The sequence below is a fragment of the Glycine soja genome, chromosome 14 (assembly GCF_004193775.1).
Source record: "Glycine soja cultivar W05 chromosome 14, ASM419377v2, whole genome shotgun sequence".
In the NCBI taxonomy this organism is placed as follows: Eukaryota; Viridiplantae; Streptophyta; class Magnoliopsida; order Fabales; family Fabaceae; genus Glycine; species Glycine soja.
Genome location: NC_041015.1, coordinates 30,787,650 through 30,802,025, shown reverse-complemented (window position 1 = coordinate 30,802,025; position 14,376 = coordinate 30,787,650). Strand labels below are relative to the sequence as shown.

The window sequence follows — 14,376 nt, the reverse complement described above, 5'->3', positions numbered from 1 at the left end:
GCATTCCTCTCTTCCTTTAAACTTCTTTTATTGCTATTTATCTTTTGCTTTAAAGAAGTTTATTTTGATTTGTCTTTTGAGTAATTCATGTTAAGGGTGCATTGTTAATCCAAAAAGAAAGAGTGATAGTTCAATTGGGGAATAGTCTTTGCATCTTAATTCAACCCCCTTTTTTTCTTAAGGTAACTGAGGCCATTTGTCCAACATCCTATTCTTGATAACTCACTTCTCTCTAAAAAGACAAAATGAGGTCACATGAACGTCTATATTTTTACTTGAAAACACAGTTAATCAAATGTCTTTTTATTTTTTATTTTGAAACTTATTTTTTATTTTGAAACTTATTTGTTTTGAACTTTACTCTTTGTTTTACGACACCCCCACCAACGTGCAAGACGAGTAATCTCTGATTGAACAATCTTAGAAGTCAACACTCAGGAGCGCAGGTCGCTTGAGCAAACAGACCAATGGCTTGCACCCACATTCCAGTGAAATTTGAATAAGCAAACATGCGTTTGTGAGAGGATGAGGGACAAAGATATCAACTTTATCCATTTCATTTAACATTGTAACTGTGGTTTACAATAATGGCATAAACTTGGAAATCCTGATGAGTCATTAGAGGCACCTAACAACAGCCTTCAAAATTGCCCCATGTATGGCATCTCTTGTCAATGTCAGGATTTACACGCAATTCTCCTCAAATTTCAGCCAGCCCGCATCAATTAGACCTTGCACCTTACGCTTCGGGGTCGTACAATGCCCAATGGAATGCCCCGGGGCTCCTCCATGATAAGCACACATTGCGTTCGAGTCGTATCCTTAGAAAAATGGAGGTTGAGGAACCTTGGTTGGGGTTATGGCTACCATTGATTTATCGAGTAGATATGGGAGCAAGTCAGCATAGGACACTGGAATTGGGGTGAATTCTACAGGCTTTCTCGCTGCAAAATTCATTTCTTGGTTGGTGTTTTTGGTTTGTGCTAAAGGTGGTCTTCGTCATTGGAAGTGCGGTAGACAGGCTTTGTGGTTGATTTAGGGATGGCCTTTGTGGATAACTGGGTGGTGGGTAAGGAGGAGGTTTGTTCTTGGCTGAGTAATGACATTGTTGGGTTGGTGGGAAACTTGGCCGTATAGGAATGGCAGTCACAGCATGGGTTTCTCCCTCTTTCTCACCCTCTTCATTTGCCCCAGTTTTCTCAGTCGTCCTAGTAGGATGATCAAATTTGCCTCTTTTCGGACCCACATTGATCCTTTCACTGGCGAAGACCAAATCTGCAAAGCTTTGAGGGTGCGTAGCCCACCATCTATTCATAGTAGAGTACCGATAATGTGTCTACCATCATGATTATCGTCTCCCTTTTTGCACATGTTCTGTAGTTGCATCCTATCCGGAACCATATCAGAATAGTACTGATACTGCCTAACGAAGGCAACCATTAGGTCCTTCCAAGTATGGACTCGGGAAGGTTCCAAGTTAGTGTACCAGGTAACAGCTACCCCAGTAAGACTTTCTTGGAAGAAATGTATTAGCAGTTCCTCATCTTTGCGTATGCCCTTATCTTCCGACAATACATCTTTGGATGGTTCTTGGGGCAAGTAGTCCCCTTGTACTTGTCAAAGTCCAGCACCTTGAACTTGGGAGGGGTGATGATATTGGGTACTAGGAACAACTCTTCTAGGTTAGGAAAGGCATAATCTTTACCTCCTTCAATGGCCCTGAGCCTTTCCTCTTTCCCATTTCTGCCATAGCATGAGGGTTTTTAACCGTTGTGGAATGTGAGGGTTGTGGTTGTGGGTGACACTGAGGGCCCTCCAAAGTGTTTTGCAGGGGTATACCACCAACTGCTTGCCCTTCAGTGGCATACCCGAGGCAAGGCTCGAAGTCGGCTAGATTGTGGTGGGGAATTTCATGTGTCTCCTCCATGGGTCGAGAGACATGTGCATGATCAGATTGAGGTTGTTGGCTCTTAATGAGTATGGGAGTGGAGTTATTGACATCCTCATTGGGAATGTACGCCACATTGGGTGGTGTATAGTTTGGGAGGCAAGCCATATGGTGGGAAGGCGTGCTTGTTTTGAATTTGCACATCATGGGGTCATCCGTACTTCCCAAATCTTTGCCTACCATATTTGAGGTTGGATGATTCATTTGCTTGAGGCCAGATGGGAGCATCGGGTTCACCTTAGCGACAACGCTAGTAGCGGCAATTCCAACCGCATTGGCTTCCATTATCTTCTTCATGCTCATCATGGCCTCCATCATTGTGGCCATTTTCTCTTTAATGGCCTCCATGTCGGCCTTCATCTTCTCTTGTATCTCCTCTACTTCACCCATTACTCTAGCTCTAGCACAAGTTCGGTGAGGGCACCGTAAAGCATGTGTTTTTTTTCTTTTTTATAACAATGATTAAGTTCTCTTTTTTTTTCAAGGAAAGAATGTAATGAGCAATGCAACCAATGAAAAGTATGAATGTATGCGAATGATGCATAGTTGAAGTATTGCGAATTTTTACGCAGGACATGGGGTTGAATCAATTTAAATTTTCAACATGGTCCATGACATCTTTGTCAAGGTGAAGCTGGAAGTAACAAGGATATCAATAATCCTAAACGTGTTTGGCAGTAGACGAAGCAATGATGTAACACGATCCATCTTTTGCCCCAATTTTTGCAAGATGGTCACTTCCATGCTTCAACTTGACTCGATGAACCTTTTCGTAAAAGCGGGAGCTTGGTTCAACCCCATATCCCAGGGAATGGAAATTTTGATTGCCAATACTTCAACAACATTTCATAGGGATGAAAGACTCGAGAATACGCATGCTATGCATGGAAAATGTAATTATGAGATTGAGATGCCCGAAGAAACATCCTTTCTTAGTTAAACATGCATTAGGTACCATGTTCAATCATTTTGTTTTTAAGTGAAATGGGTTTATGATCCCAACATGGTTGGCTCATGGTACCGAATATATGCAGCGTGAATTTTCGTACTTCCCTTTTTTTTTTGTTTTTGTTTTGTAGAGGAAAATACAAGGATCATGTATGAGCAAACAAAAAGTATGTTGAACGCATATGATGATGCAATGACTCATGCAAAATGGGAATGTGATAACGGAAAAATGCAGGAACGATATGTTCATTATGATGCTGAAGAGATGTTTATGTGGTGCATGATATGAATGCATTTTACGGACACGAGAGCCCGGAAAATTATCTCTTCTTACTTGCGCATTTGGGGGCGCAGTGCCCCATGTGTACAATTAAGAAGGTGATATGGACCTTCCGGCTTCCCGTGACAAAGGACGAGACCAACATACAATGCATGCTAGAGATAAAATGCGGGAGTGATTTGATTCGCACTGATTTTTGGAGTAAAAACGTGGGATAAACTCATCTTATTCAAAAAGTTATAACTAGTCAAGATCTGAGCGACAATACAAACTTCCTAGCGGTTTCCAATCATATGGTCCATTAAGTCTATCATATGCTGACAATAGCTGAGAAGTCCGTGGATCTCCTCGGGGGTGGAGTAGGTGTCCGCCACTGCTTTGGCCTTGGCTAGCAATCGGGGAAGTTCATGACTCCTGTTCAAAGTAAGAGCAAATCGGTCGGTCCACATTGTTTCCTCTTGGTGCAATGAATCAATTACCCTTTCCCTTGCTTCCCTTTCTGCTGATATCTTGGCGTACTCATCCTCTAGCCTTTGCTCGTGAGTCGCCGCTAGATTTAGCTTCTCTTTGCACTTATCGATGATGGCCCACATATTCCCTTCAGTCTCGCTTAACTGTTGGGACAAATTTCTTTTCGACCTAAGGCAAACCTTTAGCTCGTCCTTCAAGATCATGCCTTTGACCCGTGATGATTCCTTTCACCTCTTCGGAGCTTGAGCTCACTATTGCTGCCCTATAAAGCCCCTCAAAACTTTGCTTTGGTCGTGTTCTTCCTTTCGGGCCTTCTTGGTTTCTCGTTCCAAGGCTTCAGCTGTGGCCATATTGACGTCCCTTAGTTCATCATACTCTTTTCAGACTTTGATGGCTATGGACTTGAACTTCTCTTCGACTACCCGGGCTCTTTCAAGCTCTGCCTTTAGGGCTTGTACCTCATCACTTTCTTCCGAAGCTTTAACCTCATCGTCTCTCACAGTCTTTAGATTTGGGAGCCAATCCAATCCTTGTGTTCGGACTCTCAGCCACTTATGATAGCCGCCGATGATCCCATTACTGCTTCCCCTAAGCTCTCTGTCCTTTCTTCATGCCGCATCCCATGCCTTGCGAACTCCTTGGAGTACCCTCGCGTTGTGGTCACTGAAACCCCGTGCGATGAAAGGCGTGATGCTTTCGTCTGATGGCACTCCTCTCATGGGGTAGCCAAACTGTCTTATGGCGAGGATGGGATTATAATTAATACAACCCCTTGTTCCCATCAAGAAAACATTTGGACATCCTTCGCATGAAGATAGAATCCTGATTCTTCCTTCCTTCTAGCGAGGGAACCAATTAACAGGCGCCCCTCCATGCTAGCCAAGAGTTGGTCCCAATTCGCCTTTCCTTTTTCGACGCACGAGCAGTGACCTTGTAGCGGATAGACGGGCCTACCTTCTTGGAGAAAAGGGTGTGAAACCAGCCACACATAGAGAGCCAGTGCACAACAAAAAATTCTTGCGTCACTCTTTTCACATCCCCGGTCGAACGTGTCATACATGGCCAAAATGGCGACGACCGGGCTTTCCTTGCCATGATGAAAGGCGAGGAAAGCGTCAATCACTGCTAGGTCCACTAACCCTTCCATATTCGGAAAGAGGACAACTCCAAAGATCAAAAGCGCCAAGATGTCAATAAAAGAAAGCCCATTCGCCTTGATTTTCCAAGGCCTTTGCCCTTTCCTCCAAACACTTCCTTGATACTCCGACTACCCCATTCCTATTTTTCTTTACCTGGTTCAACTCTTGTGCTGAGATTTTCACTACCTTGGCAACTCTTGTCGTGGAGGGATAGAACCCAGAGAAAAGATATGGCTTCCTTCCTCCCAGTGGGCATCCCAGGATTTCTTCAAACTCTTTCACAGTCGGCACTAGCTGGAAGTCCTCGAATGTGAAGCACCTTAGGGGCTGGTCATAATACTGGGAAAGGGATGCAATCGGTTCCATGGAGACTTCTATCCTAGCTAGGTCCCAAATCTTACCATAGGCTTTGCGGAAGGTTTGCTATTGAAGTTGACCCATTAATTGCCCCAACTCTCGTAAACTAGTGACCTCTAAGCTCTTGATTTTGACTTGATAGAACCTCTTTTTAAGCGAAGGCTTTTGACTTGATCCCATGTTTTACTAAAGTGAAATAAAATCTAGTCCGAATCAAAACTCCGACATCTATCATGGGTGGAATGGATGAATGCATGAAGAAATGCATATGACACAGATGCAATTTACGAATACGGGAGCCCGAGAAATTGTTTCCTTCTTGGATACAACGTTTGGGCAGCATGGCACCCAACGTATGTTTTTTTAAGAAGGCGACACGGACCCTCCGTCGGTTTGCTAAAGTGAGGGGATCAAAGACGAAACCCACGCATGATGCATATGCGAAAGGCACAACACGGGGATGTACATAGTACGACAATATTCACAAACAAATATAAGCAAAAGGGTATATGATACTTATGCATGGCAGTGTGAAAAATGGCACGCAGCGTGTTTGCTCCGTGCCCCTATTTAAGGGACCTATAAGGGAGAGAGCTAACTAGGCTTTTAGTGATAACCCCCAAGGTAGTCATATCTCTCTTGATGGTTTCTAGAGGTATCATCCCCTTCGAAGAACATACTACAGCAGTAGGGACTACTAGCAACAATATGTTTTCAAAGAGAAAAACTCTAGATGAGGATTCACTGTAATCAAGCAAGTCGGAGACCTAGCATGATCACGGATTCACCTCCACTCCTTATGTTCCCACGAACCCGGGTATAGGGCCCTTTTTCAACTCACCGTGTGTGCAAATAGTGTTAGTGTTTGTGTGCATTAAATGAATAAATATTTACCTCATGCATACAAAAATGCACTAAAAGCATCAAAGAGTTATATATACAAGAACATAATAAAGAGAAACCAACAAAGAAGTCATGGCAAAACTTTGCACAAGATTAAATGGCCTAACTCTCTAAAAACATTCCCCAGTGGAGTCGCCAACTGTCGCAACCTACCCTTCGGTGGGAGGGCGACGCGTGACTCGCGGGATGCGTGTTCCACGAAAGGAATACGCGCGGAGTCGCCACCAACGTTTATTTGAGGAAAACATCAGAAAAACCGGAAAAGACGCGATCTACGAACTTTTAAGTGAAAGGCTCGGGAGTTGTATTTACGCGCGGGGAAGGTATTAGCACCCCACACGTCCGTCACAAGGGACGGCAGCCTTTAATCGAATGTGCAAACATGACTTTGATTTTTACGTTCCCTTTTATGTCCTTATATCCTTTATACCCTTTTTATATTTTTTTCTCTTTTTGTGGTCGACAAGGGTGTTTCCCTTTGCTCCTACGTATTCCTCAATTGGGATGAGAAAATCAGACCTACGTAGTTCTTTCTTATGCGTGAATCAAGTGATTCTTTTTACTTGAAAGGTGATCATTTTAAGGCGTTGGACCTTAAAAATGACCCATTTTACTTAATAAGAAATTGAAGTGATAAACTTTCAAAAACCTATTTTTGTGGACGAGCTTGACTAGGCGAGTTGATTTTAGCCTTAGTTTCACCTTAGTTATTAGTCAATTCGATTAAGAATGAGAAATCCCAAAGAGAAAACGTCCGATTGATTTTTCGCTTTACTTTACTAAAAAATATTTTTTTGATTATTATATTATTATTTTACCTCTTTTTTTTATTTCCAACGTGGTTACGGCACGACCGAACGGTCGAAATTCATTTTAAACGAAATTAACGGATGATACAATTCAAACGATCGGTGGAAATTTATTTTATTTTTAGATTAAGCGAGAAATGACTTAAATAAATGGCTTAAGCACATCAAAAGGGAAGAAAAGAAAACTGAAAGTAAACGAAATTAAAGTGAAAGTACACAAAACAAGAAATGAATTGAAAGTCTCGGATTCGAAAACTTACCCGTTGAAGAACGAAGAACGAACGAAGAACGGATGAAGAACGGTGAAGAACGACGAAGAACGATGAAGAATTTCCACAAAATCGCTTACGAAAGCGTTACAAAAGCACTTCGACTAGATTTTTCTTCACGAAAACGTGTTTTTTGCCCAAAATAGCCGAAATGCATAGCCAAAGGGGTCTTGAACATTTTGAAACAGCTCCCCCCTCCCCTATTTATAGAAAAAAAAGGAGGTGCTTGCCGCCCAAAGACTTAATGAAGAAGATTTCTAAGCGCACCCGAATTACTAAGTTCACCCCCCTTTTCGTATTTTACGGAAAAGTTACGGAAGCCTTACGGAAGTGTTTTCGAATTTGATTTTCATCTTTTTTCTCTTCCCTTTCAGCAATGTTAAGTGGAATATGCTTACCCGAGGTTTTCGGAAATTTTACGGAAGTATTACGGAAGCCGCGGAAGCCCCGGAAACCATTTTTCAAAAACGTGGAGGAGCTTGCCGCCCAGTTGCTTCCTCCTTAAGCAACCCAACTTCCAAAATGTTCCGGAAGGGCCTAGATTTGAATTGCTATTTACACCCCTATCTTGATAAGTTCACCCCCCCTTACCTTTTTTGGTGATTCTTTTTTCGTAAAGTTACGGAAACTTACGAATCTCGTAACGATACTTGTTTTCTTTCCGTAATGTTACGGAACCTTGCGGATTACATAATCATCCCCTCTTTTGACTTACGGAATGTTACGGAACCTCACTAATTATGCAACCATGCTTCCATTTGATTTCCGGTGTGTCACAGAACCTTACGGATTGTGCATCAGTATTTTCTTTTGATTTCCGGCATGTCCCAGAACTTCACAAATTGCCTAATGATGGGTGCCAAGCACCTCACAAGGACCAAACAAAAGTTGCATGTCATCAAGCAAAGGTCCCCGGACGAAATTAGGGTATGACATAAGGGAAGAGAGAATGCAAACACGTTTTATACTAGTTCGACAAAGTTCGTGCCTATGTCCAGTACTCAAGCAACCCACTTGAGATTTTCATTTCTCTTTGTAAAATCCTTTTACAAAGTTTGAACCACACCGGGATAACCCATCCCTTGTGTTCAAGAATCCTTACAACTTAAGAGACCCTCGGTCCCTTAAACAATCTCTTTGTATAAGAAGACAGAAGAGGAATTCTCTCTTGAAGAGAAGCATATTACAATTGAAGTCCATGGATGAACTCTTAATGGATTTGCAAGTATTTGCCCAAGAGCGTTTCTTTTGAGAGAGCATTTGTAAATGAAGTTCTCTTGGAATCTCTTTCATTGCTTTTTGAAGTCAAACACACACACATATATATATATAGGCCCTTCCTGCCTTTTCAAAATGGTTTGAAGAGATGTGTCTTTTCAAAAAGTTTTTCTGAAGTTTTCTCACTGGTAATCGATTACAGGTTTCTGGTAATCGATTACACAATTATATTTTGAAGGCTTATGACTTTTGAATTTGAATTTCCAGAGTTCCGTTGTGGGTAATCGATTATAAACATATGGTAATCGATTACATGTTCAAAATTTAAATTCAAAACCCTTTTCAACAGCAATTTCTCAAACTTCCCTTCTGGTAATCGATTACACTTCCTGGTAATCGATTACCAGAGCCTTGCATGACTTTGAAACCCTTTGTTTTGAGGCAAGGCTTGGTCCTTAAGAAATCTTGAATCAAGGCTTTGTTTGTTGAAGCAATCTTGTATTAATCTTGAAGCAAATGTTTATCCTTTGAAGTAGCCTTGTTTGATTCTTCTTTGGCATCATCAAAATCATGTATACATACATTCACATTGGAAGAACTGGAGTTGCTGGTGGTGAAGGGAGAGGAAAGGTAGAAGGAGTTGAGGTATGGGGAGCTGAAGTAGATGGTGCCTTAGATCCTCTGGCCCTAAATTTGTGGGTTCCCCGAAAAGTGACCGAAGGGTCATCCAGGTTCCAACAATTCTTTTTAATATAAGCCAAATTAATGGCTGGGCTCAAGGATTCAAAGGTCAGAGAATCAGATGTGACTCCTCGGGCCATGCATAAAGCTGTAATAAGGGCTGGAAAACCTAGCCTCGAGGAGTCATGTTGTGCTATAAGAGAGATTTGACCTGAGATGAGGGACCCCAAGTTCATATCCATCTTCATGACGAGCCCATATATCAACTTAGCCCTATCCAGAGTAATGTTAGAAGTGTGGGATGTCGGGGCTAAGTTTGAAAAGGATAGAACACTCCAGGTCTGGGCCAGAGTAGTCAGATTCTTCCTCAAGATCTTCAGAGGCAGCCCGTCTGCATTCAACTCAAATCCTCTCCAAGGGAGACATAGACGAGCTGCAAGCTCTTGAGGAACAGGCCTCAGATTAGCAAACCTGGAGTAGGCGGGCAAGCTCTCCTCTTCCTCTATGACCACTGGTGTCTTCAAGAAGGTGTTGAGGGTGTCAGCATCAAATTTAATTAGGTGCCCTCGCACCCTTACCTGCTTAGGCAATTTGTCTTCAGGGCCATCGAGGTTAGAATAAAATTCTTTAACAATAGCAACATCAATACTTCCCTCTGAGAAGTTAGTGAGCTCCTTATGCCAGTTCCGCCTCTCAACTTCCCTTCTAAATTCATCAAATTCAGCATAGAACAGCTTCACATTCATTTCCGGAAAGATTTTCCAGCCAAGAATATTGTCTGCATATCTGTCCCAGGCATTTTGTGATGTGAATTTTGATCTGTCATATCGTGCCTGGGACACTGAAGCTGGTGCCTTCCTTTTATGAGAAGCCATCTGCAAAACAAAAGAATCAAATCACAAGATTAGACAGGAATTATTCAAATTGAAAAAAAGAAAATAAAACTGACATTAAGGTTAGGCGCTTAGCGCGCCTTATGAAATTTACTCATGCACTAAGCACGATAGACACGCGCTTAGCGTGTGAACACATAAAATATTTTTTTTCTCCAGAACGCTAAGCGCAATTCCACAAATTTTTAAAATAAAGAAAGATTAGCGCTTAGTGCGGAGAGGCGCACTTAGTGCAACTACTAAACTAGACAGCACAGGCTTAGCGAGCAGGCTCGCTAAGCCCAATTCTAAGAAATTTGAAAACAGAGACATAATATCGCTTAGCGTGACATGCACGCTAAGCGCGCAACATAAACACAAAAATCCTAAGTGTCTGACACACAGTACTCACTTAGCGCACAGCCGCGCTTAGTGAGTTCAACAAATAACTCAACATAGAAGATGAACGTGCTTAGCGCAACAGCTGCGCTTAGCGCGTTCATCTGGAAATCCAGAATCTTCAACAGAAGCAATGAACTCGCTTAGCACAACAAGGGGCTTAGTGCGTTCATCGTGATTTCCAGAAAACTAGGGGTTTCTCACCCCTTCTCATAGGCCCCTATCGGGCCATCAAACCCTAATCAAAACAAGCACATTGTGACTACAGTACAACCCTAAAGCTATTCTAACTAACAACTAACCTAACACTAAGCATAAACAGAAATTCTACCTAACAATCACTAAGTTATCTATCCTAAGGTTGAAAACTTAGAAAGAAAATGAAGTAAAGTTAAGAAACTTACTTGGATTGTGTAGATGAATGCAAAGAATAGCAAATGTGTAGGAATGCAGGGAGATGAAGCAAGGTGAGGGCAGATGCAGTGAATGGCCTTAATGCACAACAAGAGTGAAATGGTAACTACCTAAGGCAGGTACCTTATAATCTTTGGCAGTTTCGTATGGTGCGCTTAGCACACAGCTGCGCTTAGTGTGTCCATATGACGTTTGAGTTTTAAAATCCCATGTGCTTAGCGCATCTGCTCGCTAAACCTAATTCAAAATGTTAAAATTCCAGAGAAGCTTATGGGCTTAGCGCACAAGGTCGCGCTTAGTGGGTATTGCAGCTTTGATTAGTCCTGCAACTTGCGCTTAGCCGCCAAAGGCTGCACATAGCGAATTAATGCTCATTAAATGCAGTAGTGTACCACGCTTAGCGTGTCACTCGCGCTTAGCGCAATTCTAATAATTGCAATTCCATAGAAGGAATTGCGCTTAGCGAGCATTCGCGCTAAGCCCAATTTGAAAGAATTAAAGTCCAAAGAGGTTTTTGGGCTTAGCGCTAAGCACTTGCTTAGCGAGACCATCCAGTCAATGATCAGGGGTCAAGGCGCTGAGTGCAAACAACAGCTCGCTTAGCGTGTGAAGGAAATGGCGCTTAACGCAAGGGTTGCGCTTAGCACGTGGACCCCAGAAAATTTTCTAAGTTATTTTTTTGTCCATCTCTTCACAAAACTTATAAACCCCTTTTTCATTATTAAACATGCTGAAAACACACAATCACAAGCAATCTAACTGAACTAGAATGCAAGAAAAACAAAATTAAAAAGATTGGGTTGCCTCCCAGTAAGCACTTGTTTAACGTCATTAGCTTGACACATAATTCTTTGTTATCCTGGATTAATCTTGGTTCTCTCCTTCAGAACCTTCTCATCAAACTCCTTCACCTGTAAACAAACATTTTGGTCCAGCAATTTTCTTTCTTCATTAAATAGATCAAAGCTAATCTATTGGTCTTCAATACCCATTTCTAACTTTTTCTTTCCCATGTCCACTACACAGCTTGCAGTAGACATAAATGGACGTCCCAAAATTAAGGGAATATTTGCATCTTCCTCAATGTCCATTACAACAAAGTCAGTAGGAAAGATAAAATGCTTGACCCGAACCAGAACATCCTTAATCACTCCATAAGGTCGGGTGATGGAGCGATCTGCTAACTGTAAAGTCATCCTAGTAGGCATTATCTCCAACTCTCCAAGTCTCTGGCACATGGAAAGTGGCATCAAATTAATACTAGCTCCCAAATCAATAAGAGTTTTGCCAACAAAAACTTCATCTATAGAACAAGGTATAGTGACACTGCCTGGATCTTTATGTTTTGGTGGAAGGATACGTTGAATTACGGCACTGCAGTTTCCCTCCACAACTATGGTGTCACTATGGATGTACTTGTTCTTCCTAGTTAGCATGTCTTTCAAAAATTTAGCATAGAGCGGCATCTGTTGTAGAGCTTCTCCAAAAGGCATGGTAATTTCTAGCTTCTTGAAAATATCCAGAAATCTAGCTAGATGTCTTTCGTTGTCTTTCCTAGAAGGTACCAAAGGATATGGTACTTCTCTCCCTTCAGTTGAAGATGCTTCTTTCTTTATCTCTCTAGCACACTCACTCTTGCTTTTTCTCTTCTTTTCTTTTCTCTCTTTTTCTTTTTCAATTTTCTCATTTTTTTCATTTTTGTTTTCTTTCTCCTTTTCTTTTTCTTTTTCCTTTTTTTTCTTTCTCACTTATTTCTTTCTCACTCACACTTATTGGTATCTATTTCTGTTGATCATCTTCTACTTCCACTTCTTCCTCAGTCTCACTCAAAGGTTCCATCACTGGATCAATTGTTGGCTCAGTCACCAGCTGTTGTTTTTCTTCACCTATCCTCATTTCTCCTTCATTCATTCTCACCATTCTACTTCTAGTCATAACAGCCTTGCACTCCTCCTTAGGATTCTTCTCTGTGTTGGCTCCAAAGCTGCTTGACGGTCGGTCTACCAATTGTTTTGCCAATTATCCCACCTGGACTTCTAGATTCTTGATGGCTGACTCTGTGCTCTTTTGATTGGACATGGATACTTGCATGAACTGAGCAAGAGTCTCTTCCAGCTTTGTTGTTCTGTCATAGAGACTAGGCCCTTGTTGTTGTGACCTGCTAGATGGTCCACCCTGGTCTTTATTGAACTGATTGCTAGGGTGAGTTCTCCACTATCCCTGTTGCTGATTATATTGTTGGCCATGTTGAAATCCAGAATACCCACCTGCATTAAATTTTGGTCTTGGCTAGTTCCCCATATAGTTCACTTCATGTGCTATATCTTCTGTGGGAATGCAGCAGCCATAATCATGTGCTCCACCTGCAAAACAGAAGAGGGTGAAGGTTGTCCAGAATGTAATTGGGTTGGCAACTTACTCAATGTTTCTATTAATGCTTCAAGTTGCTTGGATAGCAACTTGTTCTATGCCAACAATGCGTCCTGTGATGTGAGCTCCAGCAGGCTTCTTTTGGTTTGGATGTGTGCTCTATCACGTAAAATTGCATGGTCACTAGCAGCCATATTTTCAATCAATTCCATGGCTTCTTCAGGGGTTTTCAATTTTATTTTTCCCCTGCATAAACATCTAAAAGCTGCTTGGATTGTGGCCTTAACCCGTCAATGAAATATTGAGATGGATTGGTTCAAAAAATCCATGAGTAGGCATCTTTCTTAGTAACCCACGAAATCTTTCCAAAGCCTCACTCAAGGACTCGTCTGGAAATTGATGAAAGGATGAGATGGCAGCTTTTCCTTCAACAGTCTTAGACTCTGGGAAGTATTTCTTCAAAAAAATTTCAACCACTTCATCCCAAGTCTTAAGACTGTTACCTTTAAATGAATGGAGCCATCTTTTCACCTCTCTAGACAAAGAAAATGAAAATAAGCTCAATCTAACAGCATCCTCAGGCACACTAGCCAATCTAACAATGTTGCAAATCTTAATATAAGTGGCTAGATGTGCATACGGGTCTTCATTGGGCAAACCATGAAACAAATTGTTCTGAATCAACTGAATTAATGAATATGGATAGGTTATGTTCTGTGCTTGAACCTCCGGCCGCGCAATGCTAGTGAAGAATTGTGACACAGAAGTACTTGAGTAATCTTCTAGGGTCACTCGTCTTGGCTCATCAGCCATGATATTGGCTTCAATTAATACTGTGTGAGATTCCCCTTGTTTTGGAAAACTAGAAGATGCCTCAGAAGATAGAGGTTCTTCCTGAATTGTTGCTGCCTCAATGTCCTGCAAAAACTTTCTATTTCTTTTGGTGTTCCTTTTCCTGCAAGTTGCATTAATTTCTAAGTCTATGGGAATCAAAACACCTGTAGAAGACCTTCTTTGCATGCAAAACAAGCAAAACAGTAGTAAACGAATTCCAAAGAATAATAAATTCTACAGTAACTAAATATTCGCAAAATAACAATGAATCAATGAATAATGAATTAATGCCTTCAAACTGAACTAAGCTTTTCTAAATAAAATAAGTTCCCTGGCAACGGCGCCAAAATTATATGTTCGACCAGAATACTTGTTTACTCCCTCTTCCAAATTGGTATTACTTGTTTTTATATAGAAGTGGTCTTACCGGCAAGCGCACTGGGTCGCCAAGTAAAATAATTAAA

At 41.6% G+C, this 14,376-nt stretch overlaps 1 protein-coding gene across 1 annotated transcript; it reads right to left on the bottom strand.

Moving 5' to 3' along the window:
- Window positions 1-11,679: 11,679 nt before the first annotated feature.
- Window positions 11,680-12,201, bottom strand: LOC114383999. The gene has a single exon (XM_028343682.1). It carries the CDS (start codon window positions 12,199-12,201, stop codon window positions 11,680-11,682), a length of 522 nt encoding a protein of 173 aa, XP_028199483.1.
- Window positions 12,202-14,376: the final 2,175 nt, after the last annotated feature.